The 19,271-nt window shown below is 45.7% G+C and overlaps 1 protein-coding gene across 3 annotated transcripts in view; it reads left to right on the top strand.

Moving 5' to 3' along the window:
• The window catches only part of WDFY1 (WD repeat and FYVE domain containing 1), a 55,377-nt gene extending 48,013 nt beyond the window's left edge, over nucleotides 1-7,364 (top strand). For all 3 annotated transcript variants that reach the window (XM_045030197.1, XM_045030198.1, XM_045030199.1), the window contains one exon: nucleotides 966-7,364. In XM_045030197.1, coding sequence (XP_044886132.1) covers nucleotides 966-1,025 — 60 coding nt within the window. In that variant the 3' untranslated portion in view covers nucleotides 1,026-7,364. The remainder of the gene's footprint in view (nucleotides 1-965) is intronic.
• The last annotated feature ends 11,907 nt before the right edge of the window (nucleotides 7,365-19,271 follow it).

The raw sequence follows: 19,271 nt of genomic DNA, 5'->3' as shown, positions 1-19,271 counted from the left end.
TTGCTTTAATACCCATTGTGTCACTCCATTTGAGATGACTGTAGAGGAAATTAAATACGTCTGGATGCAGTTTGGGAATTTAATTGTGGAACAATGACGGCTTCAGGCTCATAAATATCAGATCAAGTCTTTACTTCTCAAATAGAGTATTTCAGCACTGAGGAATCTGTATGTGTTCAATTGCCATGATGCAAATATTATATTAGTGTTGCTAGCTTGATATTCCATCTTCCATCTGACACTACCCAACTTCCTACTGTCTGATACCTATCTTCATTTCCTTCTGTTCCCATGTCTCACTATGCTTTGTCTCATCACTACTGTGGCTGGCTGGGCAGATGAGAGAGGATCTTGACATTGCCAGTATGTTTGCCTAGTGCCTGCAGGTGTATCCTGGAGTGTCGGAAAGCATGGAACACTCCTGTAACACACATTAGACAAAGCAAGTGGAGTGCCCCAAGGAGCAATTCAGAGCACTGTTCATATAATCCTTGGTCAACATGCCCTATCTCTAGCTCTACTGCAGTGGTACTCAATTTCCTAAAGTCATAAAATCTTTTGATCATATGCTATACTGTGGTTATACTTCCTGCAGATACTAGTAATGAAACAGCCCAGTAACTTTTTATGCTCTTCCACAGACAGGCTTATGAAAAAAAAAACAATTTTGGCATTGGAAACTCTCTTCTATAATATTTTATAGCTCTGTAACAACGTGCTGTGCAAGATAGAATCCTTTCTTCAAACATAGTTTGACTATGTTGTTGGTTTGCAAGGCTACTATAATTTTTAGAAGGTGACCAAGCTGACAAACAGCGCTATTTCAGTATCCTGTTGAATGCTGATTCTTTTAGGGCATATTGTTACACATGTAGCCAAAAGAATATTAGAGTAGGTCTTATACTCTTGATTTTAATACTATATGACGTGCTGAGTAGTTTCCCACATCTTGTTTTTTCTTATAGATATGGGACATGACGCCAGTAGTTGGTTGCAGCCTTGCAACCGGCTTCTCCTCACGCTGACCTAGGACCTGACAGGTTCATGCACCTTATGTACAGCAACATGCACCGAATGAATGAAATCCCTCCTAAGAATATCGTCACAAAAGCACTGATTGCTGGATCCTTTTTCTCTTGCTCTTCCAGGAGAGAGAGTTGCCTTTGTAGAGCAAAACTCTTCTATAGGCTTCAATGAGAATCACCTTGATGCAAAAATGCAATTTCCCAGCCTGTTGATGTAACATAAAATGGCTTACCTGCAACATGACACTGCGATAAAAGGATCTGTCATAACTTGGTTTACATGTAGTGTTAACAATGTGCTTTCTCTGCTGAAATATCTTGTACAGTAGCTAAAGGATTATCAGAGCAAAATGAGTTTAGTTTTTTCAGATTTGTGCAAATAGTAAATACTGTCCCTTCCAGTAAGCAGTCCCCCGTTGAGCTCTTTGCCTCGGTGCAGCTGTTTAGACTGCCTCCAAAAGGAGTATTGGTTATAACTTTGGAAGAAGGAAAGACTTATTTTTTTAAGCAATGTTTGAATAAAGGGGCAGGCGTTCCCTCTGTCTTGGGGTAGCAGTAAGAGTAAATGCTTGACATAAGAGATCCTGATCTACTGACTTTCTTGGAGTGTCGTCTGCAAATTCAGTTATTGGTAAAACTACATTAAAGTAATCTGTTGTGTTCAAATAGCTTCTGAGTGTCTGTAAATAATCCCAGTCTTTTAGACATGCTGAAGCTGTATTTATTCCCTCTTCTTGGCTAACGTATAACAGTGAACTTTTGTAGCTGTTATTTAGTAGATAAGCTGCACATTCTCAGTAGTGAAGGCAGCCCACGATATGTCACAAATCTCACATGCTCATACAGTATGTTTACAGCTGTTAAAATGGGGGGCTATGCAAGCCTGGCTATAATCGCTAAAATAAAAAGCCCCTCCTACATAACTTCAATGAACTAAATTTTTATATGGAAAAGCTTAGTTCTCCATTTACCATGAAGAAACTATATATAGCTATAGCATTAGCTTAATTACCACCTTGTCTTTCTTTGAAGAAAAATTAATGTTAAACATTTCTAAAATTCTCTTCTGAAGCAATAACTATGAAGATACAGAATATTTCTTGAATAGTTTGCCTGAGTTCAGATGAGGGCTGTTAATCTTAAATGCTATGTGCAGTGGTGGTCCTTGCCATTATAAACTGAGTGAGGTCTGACGTTTTCGTGGATTGCACGATTCCAGCTGGCATTTACAGTGAACTTTTAGGGAAATATTGCCATGTACATTGGTCTGTCAAGTGTATGAATTATCTACGTTCCATAAATATTAGGATATATGTAATTCCATAAGGTTGTCACACAAGAGCTTATTAAACAGTTTTTGAAAATGAAATTCATTTAACTTTATCATGATGTACCATGGAGTCGCAAAGGAGATGGGAGTTCATTGGATTTTCATAAAAACTGATGTTATAGTGTATTATGTAGTGCGGGAAGAAGTATGTGCAGGTCAGCTCTTTTTGCCACCATTGGAGGTGATATGTTCATTCTTGCAGAAAAATTGATGAGGTATTGGAAAGAACTGCCATGATAGCCTTATAGCAACACCCAAGTGGTGCTGTTGACACTGCTGAATTAAAATCATTGTCATATACTTTTGATATGCATTTATAGCCTGCTCTAGCTAGTGTATGCTAATATCATGGGATAGTAATGTCATGATCTTACTCAGTTTGCATTTCAAAAACAATAAGATGGTAGATTCCATGCCACTAAATACCATCTCTGGTATATTCTTGATTCACATATTTTGGAACTGGCTTTATGACTAACCACTCTCCAGAAATATTTTGCTAAAGGATATTTTTTTAGCTTGATACTTCCTAATTCTTCACACTTCTCATAGCTTCCCTCAGAAACTGGCATCACGCTAGTGTTTGTTTTATCCTCTCAAATTTGAAATCTGAATGAGTAAATGCTAATTTAGAGCTTTTGGCAAGTCTGTATTAGGAAAAGAAATACATTTGTTCAATGATCTGAAACTGTATTGAAAAGAATATGTTGAATGTTTTACATTTGAAGAGTTACATTAATTAGTTCCATTCCTTGCTACATGATGGAAGGTTTTAGCGTGAAAACAGAAGTCTTTCCAAAACTATCATATGAAATATCATTTGTGCCAGAAAGGACCTGAAGTTAGGTAATGAGCTAATGTAAATCAGGGAGGAAATGGACATTTAGGAGAGAGGAATGAAAACAATGGAAGAGAAAACGAGAAGTTTTTTTCCCACACACAACTCTTTTGTTCCTATCACATGGTTTAATAGTAAACATTAACAATAAGAGATCTGTGAAAACCTTCTCCATGGGTCCTTCTACCCAATAAAATCAAGATGGGTTATATATTTACAATCCTTTTAATCAATACCTTATTTAGATTACATTGCAGCAAAAGTAAAACTTGGGGAGGTTTGGAGCCACATTGTAAGTTATGTGCCTCAAAGATTTGGGGGTAGGGATGCACACCACCTATTAACATGAACAGGAGCTATGCACCTGCCTTGGGAAATTAAGCTATTTAGATTTGATAATGAATTGTATGATTAAATGCTAGTTGATTTAATTTCATTCTGTCCCCTATGTCAGTCTGTGCTACTGGGATAACCTTTTTCCAGCAAATAAAAGAGCTAGAACCCACTAGCATCAGCTTCTTTTGATATTCTCTTGCAAAACAAATTGGCAGTTTGGCTATCTAGCACCACTCCCATATTTAGCATTTAACTTTTCCCTTTCCTGTGAATAATTCACCCATCCGTGGCAATTACATTAAGGTTTTACCACTAGATAATCTATAATCTGCTACATAGCTTTTAAATTTAACAAATATATTTTCTATAACAAATATATGAAATTAACATAGTTATAGCATCACTTAGATATAACAAGGTGATTATGGCTGGCAAAACATCAGTTGGTCACAAAAATAAATCTTGAGATTTAACAAACCAGTCATGCACTGAAGGATATATTGCTTGTGTAAAAAAAACAAAACATATTTTTGAAGAAAAACACTGTTTTGTGCAATTTAAAATACAACTGTTCTAATGAGTTCAAATGTGCAATTGCTTAGGAGACTTTTGAAGCATTACCAGTTTCTTTTGTATGGCCTTTTTTCATTGGAGGAGCAAAGGGTACCATTAATGTATTTTAAGTCCCTTCCAGCTGTGTTTCTACAAAGTACTGTACCCCATATAGTTCAGAGATGCTAGATAAATCTTGCTCCTGCTTCTGATTTTTTAACTTTGAATACACGTATAATAAAATTTCTTGATAGTCATTTAATTTATTCTGATGACCTATCTTCAATTGGTCTTCATTGTTGCAGGAAATATTTGTAAATAAACTACATACAATGTACTTGTGAACGGGTGGATTAAAGCAGGATCCAGGCTTTTGGCTGGAAGGTGTCCTTTAGACCCACAGTTGGAATCAGATGGTTTGTAAAGGTGCCCCATACCCAGAGACTAGCGCACATTGGCAGGATGGAGCCCATAGCACCACTGAGCAGCTGCTGATTAGCTCTAGCCTTGCTGGCCAGGAGCAGCCGCACTGCAGAGTGAAGCATTTTGAGGAGAAGGCAGACTTCTCCCTCCCCACCCGCTCACTTCTATTGTCCAGTTATGCCAGAAGAGGACATCTCCTTGTCCCTAATGGAGTTGCTTCTCCCCCATCATGCCATGCTGGGAGATCTTGCCTATTGACTAGCTTATTGTCAAGAAAAGAGCCTTTCCAAAGGTTGGAGGGAAGGCTCAAATCCTGTACATCTCTCGGGTCAAGAATATGGGGGAGGGGAGAGCACTGCACTTCCATTATCATGTAAAATAATTGGAAATCTATTTGTAAGCAGTGTCAAAACTGTCAGATTTTAGACTCTCTTCATTTGAAATGCATAGAACAGTGGTCAGCCTCTTCCATAGCAGGATTCCCCTTGCTTCTAGCAATATGGACCCATAGCAATATGGGTCACATTATTTCATGACCCCACATTGAGAATTCTCTCCCAACAGCTTTTCAGAATGGGTAGTGTTAAGGCTTGAGGCTTCTTTTCTAGTTAAAATGTAGCTGAGCTCTCTACTCTGTTGGTATTCAGTGCATAAGATGCAATCAGACTAAGCCTAAGACTCTAAATTTTTATTTTATACTGTATTGTTCTTCCTGTTGGTTCTGAGAAGAATCTTAACCATGCAGTATAGTACCTCTAATGTTTCATCAATAAGACTATTAAATAAAATGACCAGTTTAGCTTATGATTTCTATTACTTTCTCCCCACCCCTTCCGAGAACAATATTGATAGGTCCTGCAGCAGCTCTGGGCTGTATGTAAAAATGTCTTTGCTCTTTTTCAGCTCAATAAGGGAAAAAATTGGCTGAGAACATAAGGTCAGCTCCCACCTTGACCTTCCTGTAAATTAAGTTTTAGCTAACATGATCTTATTTCTGTGTGTCTTGTTTGTAAATGTGATCATACTTTTTATAGTACCTTGATCGGGCACTTCAGTGCTAGGCTTTCAGGTTCCACCCTCACCATATATTATTGCAAAACATAGTTAGTACTTTAGTGTGTGAAATAAACCATCAGGCATAGCTTTAAAAAAAAATGCACAAGCTTAGAATACCAACACTCACCTCAAACAAGATCCTGAGTTACAGCAACTTTCCCCTAGTGCACTAGATGGGTTATGTTCTGTCATATCCACTACCAACCAATCTTAAAATTTTTTGAAGAACTCTTTTCTATTTTTACGAGTTGGCCTAAAAAAAATAAATAAAAGGGGTAGATTCCGACTGGCTTAGTTAATCCTGAGAAGTAATTTTCATGTATCTGAACTCTACAGAAACCAGCAAATCACTTCCAACCTATTCTAATGACTATAGTAGCACTGCCCTGAAAACAATGATGAGATGTCTGCTCTTCTATTAAGTCTGTCCTCTGAGGCTTTCTCCTACATGTGTTAGGAGAATATCACCTGCAACAATCAATCACAGTGAGCCCTTCATAGGACCTGTACTGAAGGTGGCTTTATAACTGCACATATACTAGCAGTTCAGCTGATTGGCAGGGGGATGCCCAAAAGTGGTTTGGCATAGGCTGACCCCTACCAGGGCCTGTGTGTGCAAACTCAAATTTTCATTCCAGTTCATCTGCAAGTATCTGCTTGAAAAGTGTGTGCACTGGTATCTACACAAAATCCCAGAGAAAGAGGTGGAGGTGAAGCCCCTCTGACAATCTGGCCCTAAATCTCCTTTTTTTTTTTTTTATGGAGAACATTGAACAATAAGGTGACACTTATTTTTAGGGAACATCCTATACTGCCCTGAATATTCTTGTTTTGATTACCTCCATTGATTTGTGCTCCTCCCAGCACATCACTGGATCAGGATCCTAGTTCGCAGCAGCTAAGAGATTAAACAAGCCACTTTCCCCTCGGAAATGTCCTAGACTACAGAATATAACCTCCTTGTGCCTTTTTCATGATGCTGTGTATTGAACCTTTATGTTTAAGGAAAAGAGAGAGCCAGGAATGGAACCTAGATCTCTTAAATCCCTGGCCAGTGCCCCATCCTCTGCACCACCCACCTCGTTAAATGAAGTGCTCAAGGGTATGACTATACTGCAGTAAAACACCTGTGGCAGCTGACTCAGACTTGCAGGGCTTGTGCTGTAGGGCGGTAGATGTTTGGGCTCAGACTGGAGCCTGGGCTCTGGAACCCTCCCCACCTCATGGGGTCCCAGAGCTTGGGCTCCAGCCGGATCCCGAACAGCTACAGTGCAGTTTTATAGCCCTGCATCCCAAGCCCCAGTCAGTTGATGCAGGCCAGCTGCAGGTGTTTTATTACAGGGCAGACAGGCAGATTTTAGAGTCACTTAGGGTATTTCTCTCTCAAAGGCACGATATTAAGCAGAAGCTGTGCTCTCCATCTGAATTTCCTTTAGTCTTTCATGCATGTAGTCTGCATGGACTTTCTATATTTCTATACCTCCACTTTTTTTACCAGCTTTGATCACATCTGAATTCACACAGAAAAGTAGAGCCAGACTGTGATTTACACTCCATGTGATTGTATTGATTTCAGTGGGTTTGTAAATGGACAATTTAATCCATTGCATCATTCACTGAGGAGATAGCATGTGTTCCCTGTAACTAACTGTTAAAACTCTCTTGTTCAGTTCTGTCAATCAATTTTTGTTTTCCAACTGGCCAGTACTCAAGGACTGTCAATCATGCTTTCTGGAAAAGAGAGCAGTTTCACTGCATCTGTATGTATCCAATGCAAAAAATAAAAATCACATTGATTGCAAAATTTCCTTAATCTCTGATGTACATTCATTCCATCTTTCCTCTGAAATGCCTTATAATAGAGCTCTTGAATAAATTTGTCACTAGCATTAGCAACTCTTACTACATCCCATAGTGTAGTAAGATGATAATGTCTGCTATCAAAATGAGGGAAAGGACTGGAAGTGGATAAAATGTGTTTTAACTTTACCACTACATTTTCATTGACATACAGAAGATCCCATGGCACCTACTTTAATAATACATAGCACTTATAGCAGCATGGCCCTTGCTATAGAAGAGGATGTTAACCTAGTGTCCTAAAGCCTAGGAAAATCTGGCTTTAAGATTAAAATGTGCTACTGCCAGTACCATGTGCATGCAGCATTAAAAGAAACTCTTGAAAGTGGATATGTTGGTGTAACAGGCAAATCTGGTAACTTTGGGGTATGCTCATTTATTAGGGTTACTCTTCTGAGAACAGGGGGGGGGGGGTGTCTCCTTTTATCAATGTACTGCTTGTGTCACTTGTATTCTCATACAGAGCTCTACTTCTGCAAGTTCCCTCCCAATAGACTTAGCTTGCAGGACCTAGGATCCCCAGGGCTGGGATCTTCCAGCCTCAGAATTTCTCACACACCTACCTGAGAGGACTAGGTTAATCAGTACTCCCAAGCTGACCCCTTATATGTCCCTGGACTCAGTGGACAGGGTCGAGCAGCACTTCCAAGCTGCCACCCTCTCGTGCTCCTGGATTCAGCACATCCCTCTCCCCACTTTTGCGTTACAATTGCTCTGGTAGTAACCCACTTGATGAGCAGACTCCACAGGATTTTTGGGCACTGCAGAAACCTTTAGCTTAGGTAGGAGCGTTGCTGCAGAGCGAATGTGGAAGCCAAAAAACACTCATGTGACGGGGAGGGGAGAGAGAAGCAACCAGCTTAACCATTAAAGTTATTTATTGCCAGGTAATATACAAGGGGAGCCAAACAAATAAAAGTTATAATCAAATTTAAGTTAGATTTAATATTATAAAAGTCAAGTTTAGAAAACCATAACTGATCACACAAGTCAGGGTCAGAAGACTATACCTAGAGAGGGTTGGGTTCTCACCACTGTGAAGCTTGAATCCATCGGGATTCCCAGGTGGTGGTGGTGGTAACTGAGGGTCTGGAGTGCTGGAGACAGGTAGTGCCCCCAGCATGATAAGCTAGGAGAAGATGAAGTCCCAATGGAACTGATGCAGATTTTGGATCCAGGCATCAGAACATGTACTTGAGCATAGGTAGGGTTTTTTGTAGGGAAAGAACAATGGGTCAAGGGAGAACACTAGATTAGTTTATGAGTAAACTGGTGGCTCAAGGGAATATACCAAAGTGTTTGTGCAGGTTAGACAATAGGAAATGCTTATTCTTCTTTGAGTGATTGTTCATGTCTGTTACACATTAGGTGTGCGTGCGTCACGTGCACGGACGTTGGAAACTTTTTCCCTTAGCGGCTCCCGTCGGGCTGGCAGGGGAGCCCCCACCAGAGCGGTGCCTCATGCTGGTGCATATATACCCCTCTTGACCCTCCCTCAGTTCCTTCTTACCATCTGTGGCAGCGTTGGAACAGCCCTTCATCTCTCGCCTGAGAGTGTCCCTTAGCATTGTTATCAGCATTTAGCAGTTATCAGTAGTTAGCAGTAGTTAGCACTCCTTATCTGTTAGTCTATAAGGTGCCACAGGATTCTTTGCTGCTTCTACAGAACCAGACTAACACGGCTACCCCTCTGATACTTGACACTTCTCAATAGTGATAGAACAAAGGAAGCTTAACTAGGTGTTTGGAAGCTCTTCCAACACCAGCCTTGGGCTGCGGGTATGCTGCAGGCCCAAGGATTTAAGGCTTGTGCCATGTGCCACAAGCCTATGCCTATTAGTGATCCCCACAACTTGTGTCTCCCTTGCCTGGGGGAATCGCATCAGATGGAGCGCTGCAAGATCTGTAAGGCCTTTAAGCCGAGGACTAAGAAAGAAAGAGACTTTCGTCTCAAGCAGCTGCTCATGGAGGCCATGCTGCAACCTTCGGCCTTGGACCATCCGACCTCGGCACCGGCATCCTCGGTGTGGAGTGCCCCGCCGTCAGTTCGCGATCCGGCACCAATGGGGTACTGCAAGCATACCGCACTGAGGCAACAAGACGGGCCCCGGCACCGTTCGACCTCGTCGGCCCGGTTGAAGGGCCAGCCTAAGACCTGAGGATGCTTCCCGCATAAGACGGCGATACCGCCAAGGGAACCGACCACGCAAAAGGGCATTGCTGCCCCAGGGCATGTCCCAGTGGATCCGGCGCCTATGAGCCCGTTGAGCCCTGGGCTGAGTGCGGAGGAAGGGCTGGAGGAGCTCATAGAACAGCCCTCCACATCAGACACTTTTGAGGCAGCAAAGGACCTCATTGAATTGTCCACGACGAGCCCCCTCCCTGCCAAAGAGAAGCCTCCGTCACCAAGACTTCCATCTAGAGGCAAACCGGCAATGGTGTGCCCGTCGAGGTCACCATCCCGGCATCGCTCCTGGCATCTGTCCCAGTTGAGCTCCGCCTCGGTGGACTCCCAGTTGCCCCTGACTCAGTGAGCCTCAGGGGCACTGGACCCCAGCCAACACACGGCACCGCCTCCGCCAGTTCACCGCTCCCCAGCACCATCACCAGGCCAGCAACAAGGTGTTGCAAGGCCGAAGTCCTTGGGCCCAACCACAAGCCATCAATCCCAGTTCTGAGAATACCGGTTGACGAGTCGCCATTCCCCAGCCCCGCAGCAGCACCAATCCACGGCACTACCCTAGCCTTCAAGGTCAGCATCCTCAGAATCCGAGGTGGACTTGGGCCGCTCCAGTTATGCCCGCAGAGCACCGGCTAGCAGGGAGCCCCAAACCCTGTGACACCTACACTGGGGCCTGCCAGGGCAGTGGCCCTTTTGGACACCATGGGCCTATCACCAGCAGCAAGGGCCCCCCCTCCAGAGCCTCAAGATCTGGCTACTCAGTGCATCGGTCCCGGTCCCAGCACAGATGCCCTTTCGCACCTAAGGAGGCCACAGTTTCCAGGCCACCAGACACTTCTCCGGAACACAGGAGGGCAGAAGCGGTACCGAGCCTGGTGCCGTCCCGGATGCAGTCAGGCAGGCCCCAGATGAGCCGCCGCCATGCGAGGAGGTGCAAGAAGGGCTAGAGGACGAAACGCAGAAGGCCCTAACCTTATGAATAGACATAATTTTAATTCCTGGGCAGCAGTTTCCAAATTTAAGGACTCGTTACCCCAGGGCTCTCAACCTGAGTTCACGGCCCTTGTGGCTGAAGGGAAGACGGTAGCCAAAACCTCTCTGCAGGCCTCCCTCAACTCGGCAGACACTACAGCCAGAACAATCGCCTCAGCGGAGGCATGGCTTCAGGCCTTCTGCCAGAGGTCCAAAATACCCTTCAAGATCTCCCATTCGAAGAGTCCGGCCTCTTCTCGGACCAAACGATGCCAGGCTGCATAGCCTTAAAGACTCCCCGGTAACCCTTAAGTCGTTGGGGATGCACACCCCGGCGACGCAGAGGAAATCCTTCAAGCCCCAGCCGCCGCAACAAAGGCAATACCAACCTCGCCCTAGCCAGGAGCAGGGGCGGCTCTACAAATTTGGCCGCCCCAAGCAGTCATGCCCGGGAGGCGCCCCCGAGCCGCGGGAGCAGCGGACCTCCCGCGGGCATGACTGCGGAGGGTCCGCTGGTCGCGCGGCTCGGCTGGACCTCCCGCAGCTGGACCGGTTCGCTGGTCCGGCGGCTCTGGTTGAGCTGCCGCAGGCATGCCTGCGGGAGGTCCAGCCGAGCCGTGGGACCAGCGAACCGTCTGCAGTCATGCCTGCGGGAGGTCCACTGGAGCCGCCGGCCGAGCATCCCCTCCACAGTCATGCCTGCGGCAGGTCCGCTGCTCCCGGGGCTCCGGTGGACCTCCCGCAGGCATGACTGCGGCAGGTCCGCTGGCCCAGCCTGCCGCCCCCCCGGGAAAGGGCTGCCCCAGGCGGGTGCTTGCCCCGCTGGGCTCTGGAGCCGGCCCTGGCCAGGAGCCATACCATAGGAGAGGCAGCGACAATAGGCGTAGGTGGAACAACAGGCTTAGCCAAGGCCAGGGCCAGGGCAAGCCGCAACCCGGCAACAAATGGGTTTTGAAGGTGCGCTTGAGGACAGCGCACCGAACCAGTTATCGGATCCTTCCCTATGTTTCCTGAACCGCTTGTCCCACTTATACCGTGCGTGGTCCCATATAACATTGGACTGTTGGGTCCTACTCACGGTGAAAGTGGGATACACACTTTGGTTCTCCTCCTTCCACCCCCCTTCCCCATCCCTCTTCAGAGACCCCTCTCACGAGCAACTCCTGATGCAGGAGGTACAGATGCTCCTTGAGGCGGGGGCTGTGAAAGAGGTCCATCAGAACTTAAGGGGAAAGAGGTTTTACTCACGTTATTGCCTTATCCCCAAAGCTAAGGGGGGGTCTTTGACCCGTTTTAGACCTGCGTGGACTCAACAAATTCTTAGTCAAGGTCCACTTCCGCATGGTCTCCCTTGACTCTATTATCCTGTCCCTGGATCCGGGGGATTGGTACGCTGCCCTCGATATGAAAGATGCGTACTTTCACGTCGCCATTCATTCCACTCACCGGCAGTTCCTGCGGTTCACCATAAACCAACACCATTACCAGTTTACGGTCCTACCCTTCGGCCTGGTGATGGCCCCACGTGTGTTCACGAAATGCATGTCAGTAGTGGCAGCCTTTCTTTGCAGAAGAAGAATGCGAGTATACCCGTACTTAGATGACTGGCTCCTCGTGGGTCGGTCCAAGGAGGAGGTCCGCTCCCACGTGGCAATGGCACTGGACGTATTCCTCTGACTAGGAGACCTAGTCTATGTGCACAAGTCCTCCCTGATACCCGCACAGAGGCTGGAGTTCATTGGGGCAGTCCTGGACTCAGTACAGGCGTGAGCGAGCCTCCCAGAATCCAGATTTCTGGCCATCCAGCGTGCTATAGACTCAATGCTGAGGTTCCCCACAACCGTGGCCAGATGCTGCCTGCAGCTCCTAGGACACATGGCGGCGTGCACTCACGTGGTCAAACACGCTTGACTGCATCTCAGGACTTTGCAATTGTGGCTAGCCCAGTCGTATCGCCCCAGCAGAGACCCCTTGGACCTTGTAGTGATAGTCCCTGCCCAGGTATTGGACTCCCTGCGCTGGTGGCTCAATCAGCAGGTAGTTTGCAAAGTGATCCCCTTCGCCGCACCGCAGCCCATTCTGACACTGGTAACAGATGCATCAGACCTCGACTGGGGAACACACTTGGGGAACCTATGGATGCAGGGCTTGTGGTCCAGAGACAAAATGTCGCTCCACATCAACGTAAAGGAGCTCAGGGCGGTTCGCCTAGCCTGCCAGACCTTTCACGCTACTTTAGAAGGGCAAAATGTGACCCTTTTGAAAAACAACGCCACCGCCATGTTCTATATAAACAAGCAGGGCGGAGCCCGTTCCTCTCTCCTATGACAAGAGGCCCTTCTCCTATGGGACTTTTGTATAGCCCGTTCAGTGCACCTTGTAGCGTCATACCTTCCGGGGGAGCAAAACGAGCTGGCGGATCGCCTCAGCAGGTCGTGCCAAATGAGCGAATGGATGATGAGATTGGATATCCTGCATTCGATCTTCCAGAAGTGGGTTTTTCCCCAAATGGACCTCTTTGCCACCAAGGACAACAGTCAATGCCCGCAGTTTTGTTCTTTCCAAAACCACACTCCAGGCTCGATCGCAGATGCCTTCACAATCCCTTGGAGCGGGAGTCTGAAGTACACCTTTCCATCGCTCCTGCTCATCCACAGAGTCCTCCTCAAGGTTTGCAGGGACAAAGTGGCGATGAGTCTGATCTCACCGGCTTGGCCCCACCAACACTGGTTTACGACTTTGCTGGAAATGTCAGTGGCCACCCCGATTGCCCTGCCGCTGCACCGAGATCTCATCACACAGGACCGCGGGCACCTGCTCCACCCGAACCTGCTATTGCTACATCTAATGGTGTGGAAACTCTGTGGCTGAACGCTATGGAGAGTCAGTGCTCCTTTCAGGTGCGACAAATTCTCCTCTGTAGTAGGAAGCCTTCCACTAGGGTGACATACCTCGCTAAGTGGAAGAGGTTCTCCTGCTGGTGTGAACCAAAGTACATACAGCCTCTACAGGCCTCTGTTCCAGTCATACTGGAATACCTACTGCACCTCAAAAATCAAGGTCTCGCCCCCTCCTCAATTAGAGTGCATCTGGCTGCAATTTCAGCATTCCATCCAGGGGAGTCTGGGCATTTGGTGTTTTCCAACCCCATGGTAGCCGGGTTCCTCAAGGGACTGGAGAAGGTGTTTCCTTACTCTCGCCCACCGGTCCCTTCCTAGAACCTTAACTTGGTCCTGACCAAACTCATGGGACCCCCTTTCGAGCCCCTAGCCTCTTGGTCTTTCACTCACCTCTCCTGGAAGGTGGCGTTTTTGGTGGCCATTACGTCCGCAAGGAGGGTGTCAGAACTGAGGGCCCTCACTTCAAAGCCCCCTTATACAGTTTTTTTTATAAGGACAAGGTGCAACTTAAGCCACACCCTAAATTCCTCCCTAAAGTAATTTTGCAATTTCATATGGGACAGGACATTTGTTTGCTAGTGTTCTTTCCCAAACCATGGATGGACCCAAGTCACCGTAGCCTGCATACTCTAGATGTCCATAGGGCCCTGGTGTTCTATCTGGAGACCTTTCTGCAAGTCAATGCAATTGTTCGTCGCCATTGAGGAGAGAATGAAAGGGCTTCGGGTCTCGGCACAATGGATTTCATTGTGGATTGCATCCATGCATGCTATGAGTTCACGAAGGTGCCAGCCCTGGCAATCACGGCCCACTCGACTACGGCTCAAGCGTCCTCGACAGTTTTTCTGGCACAGGTTCCGCTCCAGGAGATCTGTAGAGCAGCCACCTGGTCGTCGGTGCACACATTCACAGTCCATTAACAGGCCAGAGAGGACGTGGCAGTCGGCAGGGCTGTGCTTCAATCAATTGTTCCATGACTCCTACCCGCCTCCTACGGTAAGCTTGTGAGTCATCTAATGTGTAATGGACGTGAACAATCACTCGAAGAAGAAAAAATGGTTGCCTACCTTTTCGTAACTTGTTCTTCGAGATGTGGTGTTCACGTCCATTACACTTCCCACCCTTCTTCCCCTCTGTCGGAGTCACCGGCAAGAAGGAACTGAGGGAGGGTCGGGTCGGCAGGGGTATATATGCACCAGCAGGGGTATATATGCACCAACATGAGGCGCCGCTCTGGCGGGGGCTCCCCTGCCGGCTCGACGGGAGCTGCTAAGGGGAAAAGTTTCCGACGTCTGTGCACATGGCGCGCACACACCTAATGTGTAATGGACGTGAACAACACATCTCGAAGAACAACAGTTATGAAAAGGTAGGTAACCATTTTTTCCTGGCTATGGGCCATGTTCCTTCAAGGGAGCTCACAATGTAATTAGGCAGCTTTAGTATTTTGGATACCAATAAAGGATTTATTACTAGAATTGGTCTGATAACTACTGAGCTAGGTGTGTGCAGGTGTGGGTTCATTAACATCTGGAACAGAGATCCCCCATCCTGCAGTGCTTCCCTGCTTTTCAGGTCCCAGAGTTCAGTGTGGTTCTTGCCTGGGAATCTCTGTTCTCCATTCTGTATGCTAATGGGGATGCCTCCCTGTCCCATCTTCAATGCAAATGAGGCTATGGGAGTTTCCTTAATCCTGTCACCCAGCCTCTTTTGGGTCCAGCTTTCAGTGTGAGGGATAGGAGTTTGGTACCCATCAAGTCACCTCACACAACTGCAGTTCTGCTGAGTAATCAAGCTTGCTTTTCTAACTACTCCTTTCTGCCCGTTCTCTTCCAGTTGTGTCCTTTCTATTGCATTTTTGTGGCTCCTCTATGATGCCATGGTCTGGGACATCCATTGTTGGCACCACAAGCACATGCTCCTGCAGCTTAACTAAGCTGCTGCCCCAGGGCACAGAAGCTCTTGGAGCTGTTCCTGTGGCTGGCTGAACTAAGGATGGGTGGGGCAGCTGGGATGGAAGGGTACATGCCTTTCAAGGAGTCACCTTCTGTTTTTGCCCACAGCTGCAACAGCATTATGCCATTAGTGGGGGCAGGTCTAGCATCCCTGCAGCTTCCTTCACTTTGCTATTCAGTTCTCCTCTGTTGTCCCGCACTGGAAAACAATACCGAAAAGGCATCTGCCTGCAACTTCACTGACCTTAAACCTTTAGTTAATTGAGATATGGCCTCCAGTCCTTGCAATCTCGCTACCTGCTATTGGCAGGGAAGACCCATAGCCACTGTACTGCCCACCCAACTGGCAAGGCAGCCTCAACCCCCCACTTACCACTGAAACGACTCTTCTGTGAAGGTGCATTTATATCTTATGTATGGTAGCAAGGCCTAATGTCTGTCTAAACTACCTCCTGCCCAAGTTGTTATATATTAGTGGGTTTCCATGCCACTGTTAAGGGTCTATTTGTTGCTTAGGGAAAACTAGTAAAGTGAGGCAAGGTGGCTCTAGCACATTCACTCCAAACTTATTGTGTGAAGGGTACTGGAGGGTAAAGATGTGCCTATGCTTACACTGCAGTTAAAAGTGTAATGGCAGCTGCTAGCTTTGATCTGGCTAGCCTGCTAAAATTGGCTGTGAAAAGGTGGCAGCAGAACAGAAGTTCTGTATGGTCAGTAGAAGCCTGCCTGGGCCCTTTTGAGTATCTATTCATGTTGCTAGCCCACACCATTGTGTCTTCACTGTTTTTTGCCATGCTAGCTAGATTAAAGCTAGTGAGGGTATGTCTACCCAGACTGCAAATCATAGAGTGCAGATGTAGCCTATACATACTAAAATATTGTAATCCTCTAAACAAGCACAACTGATTTTTGCTTAACCTGTGCTGAATGCTTCACGGGTTGCAAAGAGCATAATTCAAATCCATTATTCTCCCATTACCAGCAGTTAGCAAGCACAGGACACAACAGAGGAGTGAAAGGGATCAGTGAGGAGAAGTGTGTATGAAGGGGAGGTATGGACTACACCAGGGAGAGAGGACCGTGTAAAGGAGAGCAAAGGTTCAGTTTGAGCAAACAAAAAGCCAGCCATAACGGAGCTAAGGAGCAGATTCCTCTAGATTGGGGTGGCCAACCTGTGACTCCGGAGCTGCATGCGGCTCTTCAGAAGTTAATATGCGACACCTTGCATAGGCACCAACTCCAGGGCTGGTGCTACAGGTGCCAACTTTCCAAAGTGCCAGGGGCAGGGGGGTGCTCACTGCTCCCTGACTCTGCCACAGGCCCTGCCCCTACTTCACCCCTTCCCCCAAGGTCCCTGTCCTTCCTGCCCCCTTCCCTGAGCCTGCCCTGCTCTTTCTCCTCACCCTCCCCCCAGAGCCTTCTGCATGCCGCAGGAGGCATGGGGAAGGAGGGGGAGGTGCTGATCAGCAGGGCTGCTGGCAAGCAGCGGGGAGCTGATGGGGGGCTGCTGATGTATTACTGTGCCTCTTTAGCAATGTACATTGGTAAATTCTGGCTTCTTCTCAGGCGCAGGTTGGCCACCCCTGCTCTAGATCTTGAAGTGGAAAGGCAATGGATGGATATTGTGGTTATTGGTCAAAGTGAACACAAGAGGGCTCCAATAACACATTTTGACTGAGGAAAATGGAGCTCAGTCTGAAACTTTTCTGAATGTCCCATCACCACTCTTCTGCTCCTAGCATTTTATTCCATTCGCTAGCTGTAGAGAACTATTTGACATCCTCGGAAGTACCTAAAAATATCATTAAGCTCAGTATAGATAATTACTGCAAATCTGATAACATTTTCTCTATGATGTAGGACTATATCATGTGCATCCCATCAGTGGCAGTACTTGTACCAAAACCTACATCACTATGGCCAGCGTATGATGCTATATGTGATTTATAGAACACAATCTGTTCTAGCTTTGATCTGTGAAGAAAAGTCTTGCCTACAAATGATGTAAAAGGGAGCAAGCAAAATAGAGGGAGAAATTGGTATGCAGAACTACAGATACCTGTCTTGTAACTAGGGTAACCAAATAACAAATGTTAAAAATCAGGACAGGGGATGGGGGGGTAATAGGTGCCTATAAAAGACAAAGCCCCAAATATCGGGACTGTCCCTATAAAATCGGGACCTCTGGTCACCCTTGTAACCAACAGAAAAGGTGATCAGTATAGGAACAAAATATAATTTAGTAAGTATATCCTTCTATTGAATTTAGATTGATTTTTTTTAAATGGGGTTTAGTATAAAGTAGACTCCCCCCTCCAATAAATAAATAGAATAACTAAATAAACCTGCACAGGCCTTATACAAAACTATGTTGGGTGTGATCCATCAGCCTGAACTCCTTAGTCTACTATGGGTTATTTATCCAAACTATTCCATGGTTGTGTACCTTTGAGAGAATCTGAACCTAGATGGTATGAAGTCAGCCTATAGCTACCTTGGCTAGAATTAATATAATAGGTGAATGTTCTGCTGCATTTCTTGTGATCAAAGTAGATTTATCCAGGGCCTTTGCTCACCAGGCTTGCTGCTTCTCAAAAGGAAATAAGAATATTCTATTTTGTTCACTAATTTCCTGCTATCTTTTTACATCAGATCTGCTCTTCATTCACCTTCAGCTGTGACCTGGCATGGATTCATCCCTTATGTTGGAAATGTACAAAAATATAGTTTCTCAGCTAATTATCAAATATATACATCTTTGCTTACAATGGCCCTGAATATGCCATGATCTCTGAATTCATGTGAAACCTCCTAAAGTGAATAGGCCCCTGTATGATGCTTTTAAGGAATGGGACCCCATGTGTCCAGGACTTCTAACCTTCCACCATGACAAAATCAGTGAATTATGACAGCACATAGGCTGTCAGTAATAAACCATGCAATCCTGGTAGTATTATCAAACTCATTGGAGTCCCAGCCCTGGACACCAGAGGCTCTCTTATACCATCAGTTGTGTATGCACAACTCCCACAGAAATTGTTGCAGTGCCAAGCAAGACCATGACTTCCATTGTGAATGTGACTCTTGACATGTGCAAAGGTCAAATTATGGGTCCCCCCACATCCTTGTGTAATGCTGATAACCATCAGTAGTTTGTTTAGGAAGCTGTAGGTGACATTCAGATAGATGATTTATTGCAAGATTATGCACGCCCACAAGTAAACATTTATCTCCAGCTTTTAGTTAGCTGTAAGCTAGGTTAACACTTGTTTAATTTTTAATATCATTGACTTAAATGGATACATATATGTGGCATGGTTACTGTACCTGCAACTACCTCTGAACCTCTGTTGCACAATTATTAGCTCCATAAACCTGCTAGATTAGCCCTCACGAATAAATAACTAGTAAAGCTGGTGCCGGGCACTGAATATGTGATAAGTATCTGTTGGTTGTGTTTGCCTTTTCTCCCTGCTCCCTTTCTTTTTCTTATACAATATTTGCATAAACTCAAATGCTGTAAATCAATGTACCTGAGATACTATGTCTAAGCTAATTTAGATCTTTGTTTTTAAAAATAAAATTGATACATGATTGTCACACAAAAACAGATACTATGGTGATGGACAACAAAATAAAATACTAAGGTAGATTGGATGTGAGTACATGAAAGTATGTTTTTTGTGACCACAACTTAGAATGTTCAGTTTTTAATATCTAATCCATTAAAGAAACAGGAAGACTGATTTCTGATGGTTAGATTTCCCTTTGCTGGACAGCTGCAGAGCTCTTTATTTGGAGTAGTGTTTTCTTTGACTCATTCAAACCTACATTAAAATAAA

The sequence above is a fragment of the Mauremys mutica genome, chromosome 9 (assembly GCF_020497125.1).
Source record: "Mauremys mutica isolate MM-2020 ecotype Southern chromosome 9, ASM2049712v1, whole genome shotgun sequence".
NCBI lineage: Eukaryota > Metazoa > Chordata > Testudines > Geoemydidae > Mauremys > Mauremys mutica.
This window is presented reverse-complemented; position numbering and strand designations above follow the sequence as displayed.